The 21,182-nt window shown below is 52.5% G+C and overlaps 1 protein-coding gene across 10 annotated transcripts in view; it reads left to right on the top strand.

Moving 5' to 3' along the window:
* HM13 (histocompatibility minor 13) overlaps positions 1–19,158 on the top strand; it is a 41,241-nt gene extending 22,083 nt beyond the window's left edge. For 3 of the 10 annotated variants that reach the window (XM_082432196.1, XM_082432199.1, XM_082432197.1), the window contains 8 exons: positions 436–493; positions 3,616–3,699; positions 8,779–8,815; positions 11,131–11,233; positions 15,844–15,929; positions 17,679–17,825; positions 18,441–18,603; positions 18,725–19,158. In XM_082432196.1, coding sequence (XP_082288322.1) covers positions 436–493; positions 3,616–3,699; positions 8,779–8,815; positions 11,131–11,233; positions 15,844–15,929; positions 17,679–17,825; positions 18,441–18,603; positions 18,725–18,730 — 684 coding nt within the window. In that variant the 3' untranslated portion in view covers positions 18,731–19,158. Of the gene's footprint in view, positions 1–435; positions 494–3,615; positions 3,700–8,778; positions 8,816–11,130; positions 11,234–15,843; positions 15,930–17,678; positions 17,882–18,440; positions 18,604–18,724 lie in introns of those variants that run through there. The other 7 variants (XR_014255194.1, XR_014255195.1, XM_082432198.1 and 4 more) reach the window with 4 other exon arrangements.
* The last annotated feature ends 2,024 nt before the right edge of the window (positions 19,159–21,182 follow it).

Genomic DNA, 21,182 nt, shown 5'->3' with positions numbered 1-21,182 from the left:
CTGGGCCAAGAGACCTGCCACACTCACTCTGAGGGGCCCTGCTGAGGGATCGAGGGCAGCCTGACTCAGGCACCCTTTCCCTGGCCTCAGGCAGCCTCTTCTCCCCTTAAGTGCGTGGTGCTGGAGGACTTTCTCTCTTGGGAGGGGCAGACCCCTGAACTAACATAGGATGCCTGGCCGGGGCCATCGGAGGCCCTTTACCAACTCCTTGGAATTGCCCCTCGTTGCTACCTAGAACAAGGAGCCCCATGAAGTGTCCACATGGCCAGTGTCGGGGGCCACCTCATCTCAACTTCACATCTGCTCTGGAGCCCTTCCTGGCTCCCTGCCCCTTTCCCGCCCGTCTCAGGCAGCAGCACATTGAGAAGCCCAGGCACAGCCATTCCTTCCCACCCAGCCCTCACCTCCCTCCAGACTCCTCTCTTCTCCTTCTAGGTATTTGGCACCAATGTGATGGTGACAGTGGCCAAATCCTTTGAGGCACCAATAAAATGTAAGTGACCACCCCACCATGGGGAGCCCGTCTGCCCCCACCCTGGTGGCCCATCCCCTCGTGGTCCCTGTTTTGGTCAGTACCCTCCCTTAGCTCTTCCTCCTCCAAGCTCCCCTGTGTCTCCAGCCTGGTTTCCTTCTCCCCTTTGATTCGTCCACTGTGTTCCTGCACAGCCATCCTCCTCCCAGGCCCTGGCCTCCGGCCGTCTGGTCACAGTGCATGGCGCTGTGGGACGAGCTGGAATGGGGGCGAGCACAGAGAGGGGTGTCTAACGCAGCCTGTGCAGGGCAGGCAGGGGCCTCCAGAGGAGGAGACCCCCCACGCCAAGACCTGGAGCCCCCTCCCTGGATCCCTTTGGCACATAAATATCAGGTGCTGTCTGCCCCACGCCTCTCACACTGCCCTGATTTTGTTCTTCAGTGTATCCATTGTTATAAATATTAGAAAGCCCACCTACAAGCATCTGTAAAGAATGTGGAGACTTCCTTGGTGGTCCAATGGTTAAGACTCCGCACTTCCACTGCAGGGGAAGCGGGTTCAATCCCTGGTCAGGGAGCTAAGATCCTGCATGCCATGCTGCGTGGCAAAAAAAAAAAAAAAAAAAGTGGAAATGTTGTTATTTCGCACTGCAGCAAGCCCAGTGGCAGAGCATCTAGAGTTGGGTTTCTGACCCTCAGTGGCGTTGCCAAGAGCCAAGGTCACCTCAGCCCTCCACCCCACCATTCTCAACATGTTCAGGGGCAGAAAGGGGGAACTTTATGTCTCTCTTTCATCAGAGAGGGATGTTTTTCCCCAAATCCCCCCGTAGCCTCTCTCATATTTCACTGACCAGAATTGGGTCACAGGCCCGATTCTGTCATTCATCATCAAGGGGGATGGGAAAAGCATGATGAGCTTGGAGTTTAAGCCTTAGACTAATCAAGAATCACCTCCTGGCATCACAAGACCCAAAGAGGAGGAACGGAATCAGTCAGACATGATGGAAGGAAGCAGGGGGATCCTGTCAGGAAGACATCACAGCTCCACGAGGAGTGCTGCTTGGGCAGCGGGCAGATGGGGTGGAGTCAGCCCCAAGAGTCAAGAAATGGCTGTCCTCACGGTCGGACTCTCCCCTGATGCACACAGGTCCTCTCTGTGAGCTGGAGAGAGGTTGGTGGCCACTCGTTGTTCCTAGCTGCTGCAGTCGCAGCTCAGCGACCCTAGAGGAAAACAAGTTTCTCCCAGCTTTGGCTTGGATGAACCCATGGAGCCTGGCCTGGCCCGTGAGCTAGGCATTCCAGCTGGGAGTGGTGGAAAGGCCAGGGTCACTGCCCTCTCCAGTGCCTGAGGGCAGAGTATTTGAATCAGCAGCCTCCCAGAACCAAGGGTGTAAGGTGAGGGCCGTTCTTCAGAGCAAGAGAACAGATGCTGGGCAAGCCAGAAAGAAGAGCAGCTATGCCGTACGTGCTGTGATGGATGAACCCAGCCAAGGTGTCAGGACAGCTTTCCTGGGTCACGAAGGATGAATATGTGTTTACCAAGCATGCAGGGGCAGTAGGGGCATTTGAAAGAGAGAGTACAGCTTCAGCCAAGGGCTACAATTAGGAAAATGTATGGAGGGAGCAGAGAATCGGGGAGGGAATGTGGCTGAGTTTAGGGGAGCAGCAGAAAAGAGGCCAGATATGGGGAAGCCAAGAATGGCACGTCAAGGAGCCTGGACGCTGCCCAGTAGGCAGTGGATGAGCCATTGAAGACTCTGAACAGGGAAATGACAGTCATCTCTGGTTTCTGGTGCTTGAAATTTGGTTTTCTGGCTTGGGGAGAAAGCCCGTTGCCCTCCACTGCTAGGAGTGGCGCTGAGAGGCAGTCTAACAGAGTGGTTAAGTGGACAGATGTTGAAGTCAGGAGGCCTGGACTTGAATCCCAGATGTGACGTTCACTGGCTACGTGGCCTGAGGGAAGAGACTTCACCTCCCTGGGCCCTGGTTTCCACATCTGCCACTCAGAATTGAACGGCACCAGGTTTGGGAGGATCAAATGAGGAGAGCTGTAAATCACTGTGATTGTGCATTCAAGGCAGGAAGAAGCAGACAAGGAAGGGCCTCTGTACAATTCATTAGGGAAGCACAAGCTTGCCCAGAACCCCCAGCTTACCTCTGCTTACGTACCATTGGCCAGAGCTGGGTCACATGACCACTCCTAGCTGCAAGGGAAGTCAGGAATTTGGGGACCAGATTGTCCTGATTGTCTTAGCCTTATGCCACACTTGATTCATCCCCTGGGAGGGCGGCCCCCCACAAAAGCAGGACTGGGTTAGTAAAGAAGGCATGAGGAGCAGTTAACAATGTGTGCAAATCACCTAATCCTCACCACAACCCTATGGGGTCAGTTCAGCTGTTGTACCCATTTTATAGGTGAGACAACCAAGACCCAGAGCAGTTAAGCAACCTGTGCAGTCACACAGCAGAGCCAGGATTCAGACCCACACAGTCTGACCCTGAAGCCCACACATAACTGCTCTCTGCTCCAGGCGCCCATGGATGAAATCCAGCTACAGCTGCCTCTTGCCATAACTGGACATACAGGGAGGCATTTCTCTCAATCTGTATTTATTCAAACAAGCTGGCCAGCAGGATTTCTGAGTAAGGGGCTCTAAGCAAGGAATTTATAGCTATGTGACCTCTTCACCCTCAGCAGATAACAGAAACAACCTGTAGCCCAAGCTCTCCCTGCTTCAGAACAAGGGTCTGTCCACACCCCAGCTGCAGTGAGATGCAAAGCCTATTAGATGCCAGCACCGTGTGGGCTGTTTGATCTTTTATATACTAGGCTTTAGGGTCAATCCCATTTAACCAGAGTTCTAGCTATAAAAGGGCATTGAAATTGTATGACATGTGAGTTACAGCTGAATAAAGGCATTAAACCTTTAGCCTAGGTGATCCTAGATTCTCCCCTGCTCTAACCAGCTGTGATTCCAGATGGAGACATTGCCCTTCAGCCCTTCGACATCCTCTCAGCTCCCCATTCCCATCCCCCCACCCAGAAATGCAAGTGTGTAAGTTCCATACACCAGAGGTGGAGGGCTAGGAGTCAGAGTGAGCTGGGCTCTCACCACCTCCTCGCATCCCTGCCTCCCCCTGCAGTGGTGTTTCCCCAGGATCTGCTGGAGAAGGGCCTGGAAGCGGACAATTTTGCCATGCTGGGACTCGGAGACATCGTCATTCCAGGTGACCAGGCTGAGGTGGGGGCCACAGTGCAAAGGGTAGAGGGGGCTTCCCTGGAGAAGGAGGAGTCCTGTGAAACACAGCCTTACCCACCAGGAGAGGGAAGGAGAAAGGATTAGGCTGGGAGATCCCCCCGCCCCCTGCCCGGGGGTCTGGTGAAAGGGTCCACCACAGCACACATTGTGGAGTGCCGGTCCTGGGCCAGGCCCTGGGCTGGGCACTGGAGGGACAGTGGTGAGCAAGACTGCCCCTCACGGAGCTTCTGACTGGGTGCGCAGACATTACTCAAGAGCTACAGAAATAAATGTATATGACAGACTGAAATACACTCTAAAAAAGCACGTTCTGTCGCAGTGTTAAAGGAATCTGATCCCCTCACACACTTGCACGTGTACACACCCCTTCCCAGTGTTTTCAGGTAAACAGATGTGCTAGAACTGCCACAGTCCCCTTGGTCCTGCTCTCCCCAGTGCTGGGAGGGCTCCAGGGAGAATATGCACTGTGTGTGGACACGGGGCACCATGGCTGTGGGCTCCTTTGTCTGCAGTCTTAGCAGAGGGACAGGTGGCACGCACCTGCTCGACTGCACGAGCTGGCCTCTGAGCCCATTATCTACGTGTGGGTGCTAGTCAGCGTACCTGTGGATACAGGGACAGGTGCTCCGTGTGCAGGTCTGAGCGTGGACGTACATCCCTGGCAGCCTGCAGCCCGAACTACCTGGGGGCAAAGCTGAGCTGCCTCTCTGAGGGCAGCTGAAATGGCTGAGGCTTGGATGCTGTGTGTCTGCGAGATCCAGGCCTGGTGACAGGGGCACGGAACATCCAAAGAGCACTCTTACTCCCCTAGTCCCAGAGGCTCAGAGTCAGAGGATTAGAAGCACCCCTGGTGCTTGCTTAAAAGAAGAAAGTTTGGAACAAATTAAAAGCCAATTTATTTTCCAGTGTAGGACATAATAGCAGTTCTGCTAGTAAGCTGGCATGGTACAGGCACTTGTGATACCTTCTTTTGTGTTAACGTATGATGGTGAAGCAAAGGCTTTCTCTCTTGTGCCAGTGAGGAAACTGAGGCTCAGAAATGAAGGGACTTAAGGTAAATTCACACACTAGGAAGCAAAAGGGCCAAGACTCAGACCAGGTCTATCTGACTGCAAAAAAGGTTATATTATCAGAACTGCTTTTATGACAGTAATAACTATAATAAGATAGTCCCAGAACTATCATTTGTCAAGCACCTGTTGTTGGCCAAGCACTATGCTGGGTGTTTTTTAATATGTTATCTTTGCTACTTCTGGCAGCCCGATGAGGTAGAGGGTATTTCCATGTTACTGATGAGGAAACTGAGGTTGAGAGAGACTTGCCTAAGGCCGTGGGGCCATGGTCTTGAAGCCAGGTGTTCCCATAGCCTGTGGTGCTGGGAGGAGGGAAGCAGCTCCATCAGACTGAAGAAACTGAGTCCCATAAAGCATTCATCTCGCCCTGCAGGGGAGGGTCTGTCACAGGCACCCGCAGACTTCCCCACTGTCCTTGTTGGGTGGTTCTGGGCTTGAGGCCTGCATGGGACATCTCTGCATATCCCCATATTCCTGTGTATCAGTCTTTTCAGCAGTCACAATCAGTGTGAGTTACTGCACCCTCACAGAGCCTCGGGGATGATCTTGAAGGAAGAATGGGTTGTGGTGTGTTGCTTTGAGGATCAGATGCGTTATTGTGAGTAAAAGCTCTTGGGAGTTCTGGTCCGTGGATTAGTTGAACAGTTGTAGAATTCAGCTTCCAGGGGCCACTGAGTTCCCAGTTTTGTTTCCAGAACGGCAGCATTTGTCTGTTCTCAGCACCCACCAGCTCCCTACTCACAGTCTTCAGGGAGGACTAACTCATTTTCCTCTTTGAAATTAATCACATGTTGCCAGTCAGTGCTTCTGATGAGCACAGAATGTTTTGGCTCCTGAGAACCTGCTCTCAACTGAATGAGGTTCAGCCCTGCTCTGTCTGAGCCCAAAGATAAGTCAGGGAGACAGACACACAGATGGACGTGTGTGCAACATGCAGAGGCCAGACTGGCTGGCTGTGTCTCAGGGACTCAGGTTTCCAGCGTGACTGGGCTCGGTTTTGAAGTGCAAATAGTGCAGTGGGTGGACAGAGTTCACTGTCCCCGCCTCAGCTCCTGCAGGACCTCCCAGTGGTCTGCTTGCTCCTACTCTTTCTCCCTCCAGCCAAGCAACTGCCATGGGGGCCTTTTTCAAAATCTTTTTAGGTTATTCTCCCACTTAGAATTCTTCCAGTGTGTCCCCTTACTCCCACTCCTCTCGTACCCATGGGGCCCTGCATGGCTGATCTGTCCCCAGCATCTCCTGCTCTGGGCTGCAGCCTTACTGGCTCCTTGACCCCTGCCACACCTCCTGAGCCCTCTTTCCTCTTTGCACACGCTGTTCCCTCTCCCTGGCAAGTGTCACTTCCTTAGAGAAGCCCTCCTTCCTCCTCACCTCCCCCCAGCCTGGGTCTCATCCCATGATAGACCTTCCCATGACACAGGAAGCACCCTTTCACAGGCACAGTCTTACATTGATTTTTTTTTTAACATCTTTATTGGAGTATAATAGCTTTACAGTGGTGTGTTAGTTTCTGTTGTATAACGAAGTGAATCAGCTATACATATACATATATCCCCATATCCCCTCCCTCTCACACCTCCCTCCCACCCTCCCTATCCCACCCCTCTAGGTGGTCACAGAGCACCAAGCTGATCTCCCTGTTCTATGTGACTGCTTCCCACTAGCTATCTGTTTTACATTTGGTAGTGTATATATGTCCATGCCAGTCTCTCACTTCATCTCAGCTTACCCTTCCCCCTCCCCATGTCCTCAAGTCCATTCTCTACGTCTGCATCTTTATTCCTGTCCTGCCCCTACGTTCTTCAGAGCCTTTTTTTTTTTTTTTTAGATTCCGTATATATATGTGTTAGCATACGGTATTTGTTTTTCTCTTTCTGACTTACTTCACTCTGTATGGCAGACTGTAGGTCCAGCCACCTCACTACAGATAACTCAGTTGCGTTTCTTTTTATGGCTGAGTAATATTCCATTGTATATATGTGCCACATCTTCTTTATCCATTCATCTGTTGATGGACACTTAGGTTGCTTCCGTGTCCTGGCTATTGTAAATAGAGCTGCAGTGAACATTGTGGTACATGACTCTTTTTGAATTATGGTTTTCTTAGGGTATATGCCCAGTAGTGGGATTGCTGGGTCGTATGGTAGTTCTGTTTTTAGTTTTTTAAGGAACCTCCATACTCTTCTCCTTAGTGGCTGTATCAATTTACATTCCCACCAACAGTGCAAGAGGGTTCCCTTTTCTCCACACCCTCTCCAGCATTTATTGTTTCTAGATTTTTTGATGATGGCCATTCCGACTGGTGTGAGGTGATGCCTCATTGTAGTTTTGATTTGCATTTCTCTGATGATTAGTGATGTTGAGCATCCTTTCATGTGTTTGTTGGCAATTTGTATATCTTCTTTGGAGAAATGTCTATTTAGGTCTTCTGGCCATTTTTGGATTGGGTTTTTTTTTTTTTGATATTGAGCTGCATGAGCTGCTTGTAAATTTTGGAGATTAATCCTTTGTCAGTTGCTTGGCTTGCAAATATTTTCTGCCATTCTGAGGGTTGTCTTTTCATCTTATGTTTTTCTTTGCTGTGCAAAAGCTTTTAAGTTTCATTAGGTCCCATTTGTTTATTTTTGTTTTTATTCCATTTCTTTAGGAGGTGGGTCAAAAAGGATGTTGCTGTGATTTATGTCATAGAGTGTTCTGCCTATGTTTTCCTCTAAGAGTTTTGTAGTGTCTGGTCTTACGTTTAGGTCTTTAATTCATTTTGAGTTTATTTTTGTGTATAGTGTTAGGGAGTGTTCTGATTTCATTCTTTTACATGTAGCTGTCCAGTTTTCCCAGCACCACTTATGGAAGAGGCTGTCTTTTCTCCATTGTATGTTCTTGCCTCCTTTATCAAAGGTAAGGTGACCATATGTGCATGGGTTTATCTCTGGGCTTTCTATCCTGTTCCATTGATCTACATTTCTGTTTTTGTGCCAGTACCATACTGTCTTGATTACCATAGCTTTGTAGTATAGTCTGAAGTCCAGGAGCCTGATTCCTCCAGCTCCATTTTTCTTGCTCAAGATTGCTTTGGCTATTTGGGGTCTTTTGTGTTTCCATACAAATTGTGAAATTTTTTGTTCTAGTTCTGCGAAAAATGCCATTGGTAGTTTGATAGGGATTGCATTGAATCTGTAGATTGCTTTGGGTAGTACAGTCATTTTCACAATGTTGATCCTTCCAATCCAAGAACATTGTATATCTCTCCATCTGTTTGTATCATCTTTAATTTCTTTCCTCAGTGTCTTATCGTTTTCTGCATACAGGTCTTTTGTCTCCTTAGGTGGGTTTATTACAAGGTATTTTATTCTTTTTGTTGCAATGGTAAATGGGAGTGTTTCCTTAATTTCTCTTTCAGATTTTTCATCATTAGTGTATAGGAATGCAAGAGATTTCTGTGCATTAATTTTGTATCCTGCTACTTTACCAAATTCATTGATTAGCTCTAGTAGTTTTCTGGTAGCATCTTTAGGATTCTCTGTGTATAGTATCATGTCATCTGCAAACAGTGACAGCTTTACTTCTTCTTTTCCGATTACTTACATTGATTTTTGTTAATATTCGATCAGCATGCCCTGCCCCCTCGGCTGGGCTCTGAGAGCAGTGGTTTTGCTTCCCCCTGTATTGCGTACGGTGCCTAGTGCTTAGGCACCCTATAAATGTTTGGTAGGGTGGGCCCAGTGTGCCACACTGTGGTGCTATGAGGTGCCAGGTCAGCGTGGTCCCAGACCAAAGCAAAATCCTAGGACCGTCTCATTGTTCCAGGTGGCCTGAAGGTAGAGAAACGGGATTTCTGCTGGCAGTTAGCAGTGTCAGCCACACCCTTGGCCCCTGATAATTGCTCCGTGGCTGAGAACAAGTGGGGACCCAGTTGCATATTAGCTGACTACCCTGCTCCTCCTCTACCACTGTCTAACCTGGCTTTCTCCCCGCAGGAATCTTCATCGCCTTGCTGCTGCGTTTTGACATCAGGTAAGCCGCTTAGGCACGCTAATGCTCAGGTTCCACAAGTTAGGGGCCTCCCCTGGGCAGGGAGGTTCTCTGGGGTTCTTCAGCTTCCAGGAGCCCAAAGGAGGTAACTCGGGACCACACCTTCCACCCCCACAGCAGCCAGGGCAATTCCGATTTTATCTGCGTTTTGCATCTCGAGGTTCTAAGTGTTCAAAGAGCCTGGAGAGAGTGGGGCGAGGTATGAATCACAGAGTGAGATTTAAACCCAGAGGGTCCTGGTGGTACCCATAGAGCTTTCTCACCGTGTGATCTTGGCAAGTGAACTGACCTTTCTGAGGGAAGGTTTCTCATCCTTAAGTTAGTAGTAAACAGGAGCTCCTGCCTGGGGCTGACCGAGAAGATGTGGAGGGAGTGCTGAGCACAGGCTGACCTCAGCGGCTCCCAGGGAAGTCCAGCTGCAGGCTCCGTCGTCATCATTATCGCTTTTTATCAGCCCGGGGTCAGGTCACCGTGTCCCAGCTGCTCTAGCTGTTCCGCACCCTCTCCTTACTCAGACATTTTCAGCCCATTGTAGAAAGTGAGCACAAGGGGAGGGAAGGGGGCCAAGTGGAGCCACCCCTTAAAACTCAGAAAAGGTCACACCGAGTTAATGCACCTGGTCAGCCGGGCCTGCCACCAGTAGGTGGTGCTCAGTCTTCCCAGTGGAGGGCTTGCTGTGTGTGCGCTTAATTTTGAGGTGGTTTATGAACTTTTCTTAATCTCCTTGGGTCCAATAGTTGCCAAAACAGTAATAGTGTTGAAAGTGGTAGTGAGAAACTCAGTGCCAGTGTCATGGAAATCCAAGTTGCATGTGAAACTTTAACTTTTCCTCACTGACGTAGATCTGGGTTATTTGGGTAGTGCCACTGGGGAGCCTTTGGAAGGGACCTGGCCAGTCTGTAAGTAGAAGCACATCTTTGCCAGCTGCTCTGCCCCTAGATGTTCAGAGGTAATACAGAGAGCAACCCACGGGAGTCTCCAGGCCATTTGCTAGAGATACAGATTCAGCTGGCAGCACCCTCGGAGGAAGGATCTCATTCCTGGCCTGGACTTGCAGGATAGGCAAGTCCTTCCGAGATGGTTCCAGAATCTGCGTGACATTCCCAAAGGGAATCCGTTACCCTCCAGGCTGCACAACAGGACAGGTCTCAGTGTACTGGCAGCTCCAGGCTCAGAAGCTGCCAGGGTAAGGAGGGAAGGGCATCAGAAGTACTCATTCATTCCACAGATGTTGCTGGACACAGGCAAAGGTCCTGAGCTGGCATTGTGAAAGGGCATCAAGTGATGGCAATGCCAGGTTGCACGGGTCAGCTCTTCTGAAGCTGATCTTGGGTGAATCTCCCAGGAAGCCACTGGCGTTCTATCCATGTAATCAGCGTCCATTCAGTATTCACAGCGAGTTACTGAACTATTAGCTCCACTGCGCTTAAAAGAACTTGGCTGTACAGTTTCTGTGTCAGTGTTCCTCAAAGCATGATCCACCTGTATCAGATTCAAAATGCAGATCCCCAAACCAACAAGGACCTACTGTATAGCACAGGGAACTATACTTAATATTTTGTAATAACCTGTAAGGAAAGAGAATCTGAAGAAGAATATATATATATATATATATATATATATATCTGAATCACTGTGCTTTCCACCTGAAAGTAACACGATATTATAAATCAACTATACTTCAATTTAAAAAAAAAAAAAAGCCAAAACTAACGTTATTACAAAATTTAAAAAAAAAAAAAATGCAGATCCCCAGACCTATTAGATCCAACTCCCTGGGAATTGGACCTAGAACTCTGGGTGTTTCTTTTGTTTTGTTTTTGTTTTTGTTTTGTTTTTTTGGCCATGCTGCGTGGCTTGCGGAATCTCAGTTCCCCAACCGGGGATTGAACCCGGCCATGGCACTGAAAGCCCAGAATCCTAACCACTAGGCCACCAGGGAACTCCCATACAGCTCTGTATTTTTTTTAACATGCTGTCCAGGTGATTTTTATGCTGGCCTGAGCTTCCTAGCCACTGTTCTAGGTTATAGCATTTGATATTCAACAACCACTTGGGAGATGGCTCGTGGTTTTCCCATTTTGCAGATGAGTAAACTGAGGCTGAAAGAAGGAAAGTGACTGGTCCAAAGACACTTAGCTGGGGCAGAATCAGAGTGCATGCCCACCTCCAAGCCCGCGGCCCAGAGCTCAGCCACCCCACACAGCCTCCAGGGTCATCCCCAGCTCCCCTCCTCCTCACTGTTGCTCTGCAGTACCTCAATCTCACCCTCCTCTCTCCCCACATCATCACTGAAGCTTGAAGAAGAACACCCACACCTACTTCTACACCAGCTTTGCAGCCTACATCTTCGGCCTGGGCCTGACCATCTTCATCATGCACATCTTCAAACACGCCCAGGTGAGCATGACTGTCCTCGGTGTATCGGGAGTGCTTTCATTGCCAGTGATGGGCACTTACTTGTCCCACATGCAGGCAGTCCAGTGGTGTAGAGCAAGAGTGTCTGTGATTCTCTTGGCCTTTTCACCTGTGGTCGTTGCAAGGTGACTGCCCTACTTCAGGCAGCGCATGCACACTGGTGGCAAGGAGGAGAAGCAGGAAGGATGCCAGCATGCCTGTCGCCTTCATCAGGAAGGCGACACCTTTCTCCGAGTCCTCTCAGCAGATTTTTGCCCACATCTCCTGGGACAGATCAGTGTCACTGGGCCCCAGCTGTAACGTGGCCATGGCTTCTCAGCCTCGGTAGTGGGAGCAGACAGAAGAACGGGATCAGGTGGGTGTTGGGGGTCTCAGACCATTGTCCACCCACCAGGTAAGTGATAGGATGTCAGGGCCCCCCTTCCATCACTCCCCAAGCAGGCCAGGCTCTGCCCCCTTCTCCCACCTAGATGGGTACTGAGCTGCCACAGAGTGAACCAGGCTGGGCTGGAGCTGAAAGCTGTCAGTGTGGCCTGGAGAAGAGGAGCTGGGGAGGGGAAAGCCAGCAGACAAGGTTGCTCTCTACTGGAAATACGAGCACTCCCCATGTGTCAGGCTCTGCTCAGTACTTCACGAGGATCCTGTGAACAGATGAGGGAACTGGAGTTCAGGTGCTACGTGGCAAGTGTGTGGTGGAGCCAGGATTCAAACCTGTGTCACGTGAAGACCAAGCCCAGGCTCTGAACCCCCGGCCATGGGAGAGGCAGTGTGGAGTGGAGGCTAAGGGAGCCGTGGTGTGAATCCAGGCTCCACCGTCTGCTTTTGCAGGACTCTGGGCAAGTTGCTGAAGTTATACTCAGGATTCCTCATTGATTCATGAAAACAGAAAATGAAGATAAATAATAGTAGCCACCTTGGGGTCGTCTGAGGGTGAAATGAGTTAATATAAGTGAAGTGCTCAGAACCATGCCTGGCCCAGTTAGCATTACTGTACCCCCTCCATCTTCCCCTCCTCCTCCTCCCTTCCCCCTTCCCCAGGGCACCGGCCACAGAGAAGCCACATTTAAATTAATCACAAGAGCTGCTGGCCAGTTACTCTGTGCCAGGCTCTGTGCTAAACCCTCTCACTCATTAACTCATTTAGTCCTTACAATATTTTCATATCTACAATGTCTGTGAAATTGATACTAATGTTTTACAGAAGGTCCAAGGTCCCCTGGCCCATAGAGAAACCAAGAACCAGTGGGGAAGCACCTCTCATTCACTTCTGCCCCAAATGGCCTTGTTGGAAGCTCCGCAAGCTGAGAGGGACATGCACTTGGCAAGGAGGGCGCAGAGTGCTTGGGCCTCCTTGGAGGTCTCTTCTCCAGCTGTCAGTCCCGTGAGGGTCCAAGCCCAGAGCTATTCCACAGAGGGCCACCAGGTGGCAGGCTTGCCTTCTGCCTGGGCTAGACTCAGCGAAGGCTCCATTGGGAGCTCTCACACAGGCTCAGGGCAGAGGTGGGAGGGGTGGTCCTCTATGTGGGAGAGAGAAAAGGGACCTTCCCTGGGTGACAGAGCAAGTCAAGCTGAGACCTGGCTGGAGCCCTAGACTTCTGGTCTCAGGCATCTGCTACTCCCCAGCAGCAGCTCAGCTGTTCTCCCCAGTCATCCACATGGGCATCTCTCTGAAAATCTTTTTTGGGATGGGGATCGGGACACAAGGGAAACCTGTTCTTTGAGCTCCTTCTCCCTCTCCAAGACATAGGCAGTCCCAGTGCAAGCAGTTCCCTAGGTAGGGGTCACCTCTGCCTCTATGCTCCCATTTGGCTTCTATCAAAAATGCACTCCGGGCTTCCCTGGTGGCGCAGTGGTTGAGAATCTGCCTGCCAGTGCAGGGGACACGGGTTCGAGCCCTGCTCTGGGAAGATCCCACATGCCGCGGAGCAGCTAGGCCGGTGAGCCACAATTACTGAGCCTGCGCGTCTGGAGCCTGTGCTCCGCGGCAAGAGAGGTCGCGATAGGGACAGGCCCGCGCACCGCGATGAAGAGTGGCCCCCACTTGCCACAACTAGAGAAAGCCCTTGCGCAGAAACGAAGACCCAACACAGCCATAAATAAATAAATTTTAAAAAAATACTTTAAAAAAAAAAAAAAATGCACTCCAAGCCAGGACTAGCAGCCTCCTAGAAAGGCCTTTAATGATGATCAGGTGTCTTCATCATACGGACGGAGGGGGAAGCCCAGAAAGGAAAGTGGTTTATCTGTGGTCACACAGCAAAGCCAAGGCACGATGGAGAGGCAGGAGTCCTGACCCCCAGCTCACTGCCCCGAGCTGTACATCCCATCCTCTCCTTAGCACTGACTTTCTTTGGAGAGGTTCCCTGGTGCCTTGAGAGGAAAAAAAAGAATAGGTTTGTATCCCTGTGATACTAAGCAAACTCACTTCTTCCCAAAGGAGCCCCTCAGTTGCTGCCAGCTCTTAAGTGAGGCAGGCCATGGTGGGGCCAAACTTCTTCTCACCCTCCTCCTGGGAAGCCTTCTATTTTGCCCAGCCTGGCCTTGGTGAAGAAAATATACTGGACTTAGAGACAGAGGAACCTGGGTCTGTATCCTGACCAACTGTGTGATTTAGGGCATATCCTTTTTTCTCCTCTGATCTTCAGAAAAAGTGATCTACTTTTCAGAAATTAAATTTTAATCAGTTTGTATTTGTTTTATTTTTATTTCATTAATTTTTGCTTTGCCTTTATTATTTTCTTCCTACTTTGGGGGTGTTTATTTTATTCTTTTTCTGGCTTCATGATTTGAAAACTGAGATTGTTTATTTCCAGTCTTTCTAGTAAATATACTTAGGGTTACAGATTTTCCCCTGAGTACTGCTTTGGCTGCCTCTCACAAGTCTTGGTGCACACCTTTGTCGTTGTGATTTCTATCATTCTTGGCCCAAAGCCTATCTCATAGCAAAGACCTGATGCAGGAGAAGAAGCTCAGCTGCCCAAGTTCAAATCCCAACTCAGCCACTTAACACCCTGTGTGACCTCAGGCAAGTCATTTCCTTCTGAACCTCAATAGCATCATCTGTAAAACTCAGATCCAAATGATTAGGGTGTTATTAGTTTCAAGAATAATATATATGAAGTGGGGTAGTTCACAGCTCACCCATGGCAGGAGCCAGGAAATGGTCTGATGGTCAGCCTCAGGAGACTGTGGAGCCCTGTTCTCTAGCCAGGGGCTGGCTTTGCCTTTGGAATGATGTCTCCTTCACCCTCACCCTAGTTATCTCCAGGACACCCCCTTAATTTTGTGAGCATCTGTGAGGAAGCCATTGGCTTAGTATTTACCAGGCCCTCTTCTGAGTACCAGGAATACAGCAGTGAACAAGACAGCTGTGGAGCCTGCCCTCATGGAGTTGACAGCGTAACAGAAGACAAACTCCAGCCTATAATGGCACAGGGATGTTTCAGTCCAAGTTGCCAGAGAATGTTGTGAAGAATTGCAGGGGGAGTGGGGGGGCTGAGAGTGTGCAGCAAGAGGGCCTGACTCCATGCAAGCAAAGGCTGCCCCACAGAAGTAACAGCTGAGCTGAGGTCTGATGGAGGAGGAACCTAGGCACGGGTGGGAAGAACATCCCAGAAATGGTACATGCAGAGGTCCTGTAGCTTCAGGTGACAAGGAGGACCAAAATGAGACCAGTGTGGCCAGAGTAGGGCAGGGCAGGTAAGGTTGGAGAAGGAAGCAGGGGTCACATCTCATGGGGACTTCAGGCTGCTGGGAGCATTGGGGGCCATGGAGGGTTGATCAGTAGCATGAGGTCCAGCTTTCAGATGCTGCAAGGAGAAGAATGGCTTTGGAGTCTGGGGGGTGCCCAAGTTCAACCTCCAGTTTGCCATTTAGGCCTCCAAGGCCTGGGCTACCCCCTCTCCTCCCGAAGCATCAGCCTTCCTTCCGTACACAAGGAGGATGGTCACAGCGGGTGTAGAGATGGACTGAAGCACTCCCCAGAGGCTGAGCTCGGTGCACACAGTAGGTACTCTGGGAGTAGGACCTGTTAGTGTAATTGTCCCATCCTCCAGACCCAGCTTCACCAGGAGTTTCCTCACAGGCTCTGGGCCCAGACCACCTGGGCATGAATCCCGGTGGAGCCAATGACCAGTTGGGTGACCTCAATCCAGGCCACAGAAAGTACTCCATCCATAGCAGCTATGTCGTAATCATTGTCATTCTAACAGCATCTCCTGGAGCGTTGTTAAAAGTGCAGACTTCCAGCCCCAGACCTAGGCAAGCAGGGTCTCTGGGAATAGGACCAACTCAGGAGGTTGCAAGTTGGAACCTGATGTCGTGGGCAGTTGGGATGCTGCCATCCAGACTCATGGGCGCCCTTAAAGCCCTGCATACTTGAGTTTCTTTGGGTTTCTTGTGTTCCCTCCCAGAGAAGAACAGCCCTGGTCTGGAGTCAGGAGCTCTGGGTTTGGGCCCAGCCACTGACTTGCTCTGTGAACCTGGGCAGTCAGTGTCCCTCAGTCACACCCGGGAGAGGGTTGGGGTGATGGGCACAGCCCTGAGCGTGTGCCCTGCCCATCATTGCCTCACCAGCCTGTGTTCTCTCTCAGCCTGCGCTCCTGTACCTGGTCCCCGCCTGCATCGGCTTTCCTGTCCTGGTGGCACTGGCCAAGGGAGAAGTGACAGAGATGTTCAGGTAAGAGGCGGCAGGGGGCAGAAGTCTGCATGGCACAGGTGCACCTGCAGGCAGCTAGTGGAGCTTGCCAGGGCTGTTGGTACATGTCTCCAGGGGAGCACTGTTCCTACCACCGGCCTTACCCCTCTCCCTTTCCACCAGCACATGGGTGCCAGGCCCGCGGGCACCAGCGGAACCCTCCTGGGGGCCAGGAGCCAGGGGAGGGCAAGGCCTTGGGGCTCTCGAGGCAGCCCCCACACCCAGATGCCAGCTGAGTCTTGAGAAGGAACTGGCTGGTGTAGATTCCCCCCCCAGGCTGCCCCACTGTTGGGAACCCTGGGTTCCCATTCCTGACTCTGCTGCCATGTGACTTCAGGCATGTCCTTCCCCTCCTCCAGCCTCAGTTTCTACACGTGAGTAATAGAGGGGACCCTAGTGTGATGGAAATGCCCTATTAGAAGTCAAGTGTCAGTCCCCATCCAGTCGCCTCTGTGGCTGTAACCCACAGCTAGCTGCTTTCTCTCTGTCTCAGTCGCACACATACCCCTTCCCCATGGCCGTCCGCACACGTGCCACACCGATGATCAGCCTCACCCTGACCCCAAGGCCTGCATGACTCCGACAGGTGTCTGCTCCCCAGCAGCACTGACCCCACCCGCCAGGGACCCAGAAATAGCTGCCAGCTGCAACTGAAGCTGCCCACTCAGGGGCCTTCCACCCAGCTCCACCTGCCTGGCCTCCCGGTTGTGCCTCGAGCGCCTGCCAGAGCCTTCTGTGCACCTGGCTGCCTGCAGGGGAACCTGTGACTCACCCCTCCCCCGTACCTGCCTCTGCCCTTCCTAGGAGCCCCAGGCTCCCAACCTGCCTGCTCGTGGCTCCCGGCCTGGCAAAGCCCTGTGGACTCTGAGGCAAGGCTGGGGGTGAACTTGGGGGCAGATCTGGGGGAGCCCTGGGGGCAGGGGTGGGACCTGAGCCCTGAGCTCAGTCCCTACCCTCACCCTCGGCTCCCAGCCCCCACTTGGGGTCACCTACCCCGCCAGGACAGAGGGTGCCTGCCTTTAACCACTTGGTGCTTGGTTTCTCTAAATGTTCGCCCACATGGGCGCCCCACCTTTCTGTCCCCCACTCCCCAGGAGGTTCTTAGATTGAGGTGATAAAGCAAATGGTCTCTCTCTTCTCTTTCTGCCCATCTCTCTCCCTAATTCTCCACCTTATCTTTGGTTTTACTTTTCTTTTTATTGGCACTCTCTTTTTTTTTTAATTCATTTACTTCTTTTTAAATAGGTAACACATGCACATCGGTCAAAATTCCACAGCATGGAAAAAAAAAAAAATTCCATAGCATGAGAGGGACAACCCCTCAGACCTCAGCCACCCCCAGAGGCCAGTTCTGTCCCTGGACATTCAGAGACATCTCTGCACCTAAAAGCACGTATGTGTGTACACATTCTTGTGCAGATGGTGGCATTCTTGGAGCATTCTGCATCTTGATTTTTCACACAAGGGTGTATCTGAGAGATGTTTCCGCAGCAGCACGTATACATCTCGGGCATCCTAGTTCTTTTGCAGAGTGTCCCCCTACGTAGGTGCATCTTTTTTTCTTTGTTCTCCAAGTAACACTGGCTTCTTTCCACAGAGCCGGAAAGTGCAGAGATAGATAAAAGTAAGACCCAGTCCTGCTCCCTGCTCCTTGGAAGAGAAGTCTCTGTCCCCCCTTAGTCTCTTCCTCTCCATCTCTTTTTTCTGTCTCTCTGTCTGTCTCTCACACAGCTACGAGTCCTCAGCGGAAATCCTGCCTCATACCCCGAGGCTCACCCACTTCCCCACAGTCTCGGGCTCCCCAGCCAGCCTGGCGGACTCCATGCAGCGGAAGCTAGCTGGCCCTCGCCGCCGGCGCCCGCAGAATCCCAGCGCCATGTAATGCCCAGCGGGTGCCCACCTGCCCACTTCCCCCCACTGCCCTGGGGCCCAAGGTAGGGCAGACACCCCAGCTCCAGTGTACAGGGCAGGGAGGCTTACCAGGGGCAGGCGGCAAGAGGCAGCTCCTCCCCCACCACCAGGCAGTCACAGTGCCCAGCCGCAGGGTGGGGGAGCAGGGCCCCAGAACCCTGGTGTCCTCACCAGTACGGTGGGGCTCATGTGACAGTGGGTGTCAGCAGCCCTTGTCATACAGCAGTAGACACTGTTACCACTCTCCGTATATGTATAGCCTTGGGCAAGTCACTTTCCTCTCTCGGAAACCTCTCTGTTCATCTGTAAGTGGGCACGTGCCTGCCTTGTGGGGTTGATCTGGTAAGGAAATGTGAGGATGGTTCTTGGCATGAGCTCACTTGCTCAATAAGTGGAGCCCCTAGTAAGAGTTAAGCAGGGTGTCCGCCTGGGAGAGTGGCACCCTGCCACTTGCCAGTAGAGCAGCCCCCTGCCTGCCCGCACCCCTGGGGCTGAGCTGTGACTCCTGCCGTGTGCCCTGGGAGGCAGCGCATCCCCCGTAGCCTCATCCTGGCTGCCCCTTTTTTCCCCCATTCTCTCCAGTGGAAGGTTCAAGAAGCTTAAAATTGGTCTTCACAAGCCCAAGCCCAACCTCTCCCGTTTGCCGCTGCCCTTGCCACCTCTTGGCACCACCAGGCACAGAGAAAGCGGAGCAGGCAGCCTGTCTGAGGAGGGCGCACAGCGGGGCCGGGCCAAGTCCTGGAAGGTGCTGGGCCGAGGATGTGTGCGCCCAGGGGTTTCCCCGCGATGGTGGGAGGTGGGGCACAAAGATTCTGCTCTTCCCTTCTCTAAATGTGTCGTCGTCGTTGTTTTGTTCTTTTGGTCAGTTATGAGGAGTCAAATCCTAAGGATCCAGCAGCAGTGACAGAATCCAAAGAGGGAACAGAGGCCTCAACATCGAAGGGGCTGGAGAAGAAGGAGAAATGATGCGGCTGGTGCCTGACCCTCTGAGGGCCAGACACACGGGCGGGGTGGTCCCCCCCACACGGGCCCGCACGGCCGCAGTCCTGCTGAAGGGGACCAGCAGCTCCAGGAGAGGGGCAGGGGCAGCAGGCTCCCTCCAACGGGGCCTCCGGGGCCTGGTTCCCTCTCCCCCTTCTCTGGCCTCGCTCTGCCCCTCCCCATCCCTGCCCGCAAAGGAAGCCCCAACTGCCCCCACCCCCCACAAGGTGCCAGGTGGGAAAAGTGGGTCTGATTTTTAGACTTTTGTATTGTGGACTGACTTTGCCTCACATTAAAAACTCATCCCATTGCCCGGGCAGTCCACTGTGCTTCTGGAAGTTTCTTACCCAGTATCTTACAATGGGTTTACTAGGTCTCACCCTCCCACCCAGAGACTTTCCTATAAGGAAGGGGACTGTGGACCGTCGCAACCTGTGTTGAGGCCCTGACCTCTGGGCCCCTCCTTCCTGTATGCCCACCCAGTGCCTGGCCAGTATGCCAGCTCAGCACCCCCAGGATACTCTCTGGCCAGAAGAGGGGGCCCTCGAGCCCGCTCCCCTGCCATCCGGTTTTCCTGCCATGCTGCTCCCAATACTTGGGGGCAGTGAGGGTGTTGGACAGCTGCTGGATGCATTACCTACTGCCGGAAAGGTTTGCAGGGAGGAGGCCGTGGTACCAAATGGCTGACCTGACTCAGCAAGGGGATCATTATCTGTAAAGCCAGGGAAATGGGCAGGGCCGTGTGAGCCCCAGGAAGGAGTTTGGATTTTATTCCCAGGCTGGCAGAAGTCATCTGTGATCCTGATGTCCGAACGGCTTCAGCTGGAGAGCACTTGGACTCTAGGTTGCCCTAGAGATGAAGGCCCCACCGCTCCCATTCTGCCCATTCTGCCCATTCCTGAGATTGTTCCCAAAATGACTACTATAAGGCCAGAAAGATCCTGATTCTAGGAGCCGCCCCCAGGGCCCCTGGAGAGGCTGGGGGGCGGGGGTGGAGGGACTGGGCCCAGTGTTTACGAGAGGCCATCCAGGCCCAAGAGCTGGAGATCCCATAGCTAGGGTTTGTCCAAGGTTTGCTGAAGACAGCAGCCCTGGCCTGTAGGAGAACCCCCAGTGGACCAAGCCAGGGGTGGGCACAGCCCTCATCTGCCTGCCTGGGGTGGGGTCACTGGGTGGAGAAACTGATGTGGGAGAGGGTGGCCACTGGCCTGAGACTCGGACCTTCAGCACCCACCCAGAGATCTCTCTTGCCTGAGCTTCAGGTTTAAAGGCTGAAAGTGACAGGGGCTTCCAGACAGTTTGGAGCTAAAGCACAGGTAGGAGCAGAGAAGGGCAGCTGTTACGTGTACCGAGCACCTCAATACAGGATTTCACTTAATTCTCATACTCTCAGGCTGTGGGTGCTAGTATAAGCCCCATTGCACAAGTGAGAGAGTTGAGGCAGATTACCTAATCGTAGACATGGATTTGACCTTGAGCAATCTGAATCAAATTCCAGAGTTCCTAAGGACTTTGCAGCTCCTCTGCAGACCCCTGGGCCTGAGTCCCTACCAACTTCTCTGGGCCTTCTGGAAAGGAGGGGTAGGAAATCTCAAAAGCTTCTCCCAGTCCAGGGGGTCCCTTTCAGGGACTTCTCGGATCTCTGCCGACTCCAGCCGCCTCCAGAGAGGAGGCCGTGTGGTCCTGGAACAAGGCCTCTCTGAGGGCGGCAGATGGGGCAGGCAGCCCAGGCACACAGCACGGTTGGTTCTGCAGCCCGGAGCCCACAAAGGCCTCATTGAGTCACCGCCGGCCCCCGGCGGAGGCTGAGGTGGCAGTGGCGCCGGGCGCCTGCCACCTAATGACCGTCCTGGCCCGGCCAGATGTTCCACAGACCTCGGCAGCGGCCGGCCAGGGCCCGCCGGCCAGCCGGCACCGCAGAGGCCACTCTAATTCCAATTAACCAGCTTCAGCTGAGCAAACAGCGGGCAGTGGTGGCCCAGCCCGGGCGGTAGGCCCGGCCCGCAGAGCCTCCGAGTCTAGACTCCAGATGTGAACCGCCACAGCCAGAGTCCCATGGAAAAATGGCACCAGGCCGGGCACGGATTGGGTCTGCACGCTGGAGAGGTGGGGGTGGGCAGAGCCCTGGGTGGGCCTAGTGCCAGCCTCACCCTGGAGTGGGAGTGGATTCTTGGGAAACTGCACCAAAGCCCCCATATTCTGCCCCTGGTTTGTTAGGTGTCCCTCTCTGTGGCCTCAGTCTCCCTTGACTATGGTAGGTGGGAGGGGTCTAATGTAGGGGAAGGGAGAAGGCCAGCCCTGCTGAGAGCTCCAGTACATTATTTCATTTGTATTTCACATGTG

Source organism: Balaenoptera physalus (genome assembly GCF_965194825.1).
Source record: "Balaenoptera physalus genome assembly, chromosome: 16".
Classification (NCBI taxonomy): Eukaryota; Metazoa; Chordata; class Mammalia; order Artiodactyla; family Balaenopteridae; genus Balaenoptera; species Balaenoptera physalus.
The sequence above is the reverse complement of the archived record's forward strand: the minus strand, read 5'-3'. Positions and strand labels throughout refer to the sequence as shown.